Source organism: Protobothrops mucrosquamatus, unplaced genomic scaffold, assembly GCF_001527695.2.
Source record: "Protobothrops mucrosquamatus isolate PMUCROS unplaced genomic scaffold, P.Mucros_1.0 scaffold_90, whole genome shotgun sequence".
NCBI lineage: Eukaryota > Metazoa > Chordata > Lepidosauria > Squamata > Viperidae > Protobothrops > Protobothrops mucrosquamatus.
Window position 1 is genome coordinate 529,095 of NW_015386166.1, and position 1,445 is coordinate 530,539.

General features: G+C 33.4%; 1 protein-coding gene across 1 annotated transcript in view; it reads left to right on the forward strand.

Annotated features, from left to right (window-relative positions):
* LOC107286263 (protein AHNAK2) overlaps window positions 1-1,445 on the forward strand; it is a gene marked incomplete at its 3' end in the record, with an annotated part of 14,995 nt that overhangs the window by 2,655 nt on the left and 10,895 nt on the right. Inside the window, exon 2 of the mRNA XM_015814612.1 lies at window positions 1,142-1,283. Within this exon, the coding sequence (XP_015670098.1) occupies window positions 1,142-1,283 (142 nt within the window). The remainder of the gene's footprint in view (window positions 1-1,141; window positions 1,284-1,445) is intronic.

Below are 1,445 nucleotides of genomic sequence, written 5' to 3' on the forward strand. Positions count from 1 at the left end.
AAGGAAGGAAGGAACAGTTTAAAGTACTATGATAATAAAATTAGGTTCTGTAGAAGACAAAATCTCTTCTGGAAGAAGCCATTAATGTTCTGTATTTAAGTAGACAATTATATCACCTTAACATTTTTCAAAATTAAATACTAGAAATTGAATAGTGTAAGAAAAATCTATAGTACTAGTTGAACAAGTGGAATTATGCAACTGCTAAAATGTTCAATGCAGTCTTGTTCTGCTTTAACAGAAATATTACATCTAAATTACAGGAAGTAATATTTCTTTGGTCAAGCCATATGTCCCCCCCCCCCCCACTTTAAAAAGGATATGGAGAAACTGGAATAGGTTGAGAGAAAACTTACCAGGCCGGGAAACAATGGAAAGCTTGGAAAGCAAGCTCTATGAGAAATGAATAAAGAAATCAAGGAGTTGGGGTATGATTAGCTAAAAAAAAAGTATGCTAAGGAGTAATGCAGGTGCCTAAAAGCTCATTACATGGAAGAGAAGGCAAATCAACACAGTCCTTTTCAATGAATATATTTTATAATTTTATGAATTGCTAGTGACTATAAATAGTATTGTCATAAGATCCAAAGGAATGAAAATGTATGTTCTGAGGTGTTTTTTTTCAGGAACATGTGTCGTTTGAAAAATAATTATACATATGTATGGTATTAAGACATTTAGATGGAAGTTTTTATCTGGTTAGATATTTTATCATTGCTGACTGTTTAATTCTTATTTAAAATTACTTGTCTTCCATTCTAAAAATATCAGAGAGATGTTTATATCTTCTAAAAATCTTTATTTGCCTGTCATGGATCATTAAGAAATATTAATACTTTCTTGTCAAATCCTACATTCTGATCTTGTGATAGGCTTATCCACAGTACTCATCCAGCAAGCTGATAATAAATCTAATCTCTAAAAAACCTTGCTATCTGTTCTATAATTTTGCTTGTCTTTCAGTGCCAGGAAATGTTTGTTGTGTTTTAGTAAATTTAATATGTGATATTTCTGGCAATATAGTGCAGTCAAGGTTACGATTATGTTAATGACAGTGTGATTGACCTTATGATATAAATGAATCGAAGAATGAACTAATTTAGAGATGAGGTTTAATAGCTTAATTTTTGGGACTAACTAGGAATCTATGGAAGTGACATTACAAACAGAAGTGGAATCTGGCGCAAGTGGATTCAGTGTGGCCGGTGGGGGAGCCGAAGGCCTATTTGTGAAGCAAGTGCTCAAGGAGTCCTCAGCATCAAAACTATTTAGTCTAAGAGAAGGTACAGTATTGCTCTCGAATTATATTTACATTTTCTCTTAAAAGCATTATCTAAGAAAATGGCCATATCTTTAAAGCATACATTTAAAAAAATACATTCCGGTTTTGCGCAGTAGTGCACCCTACGTCTGAGTTGTGCCTGCCAGGGACCCTAAATGGGCCT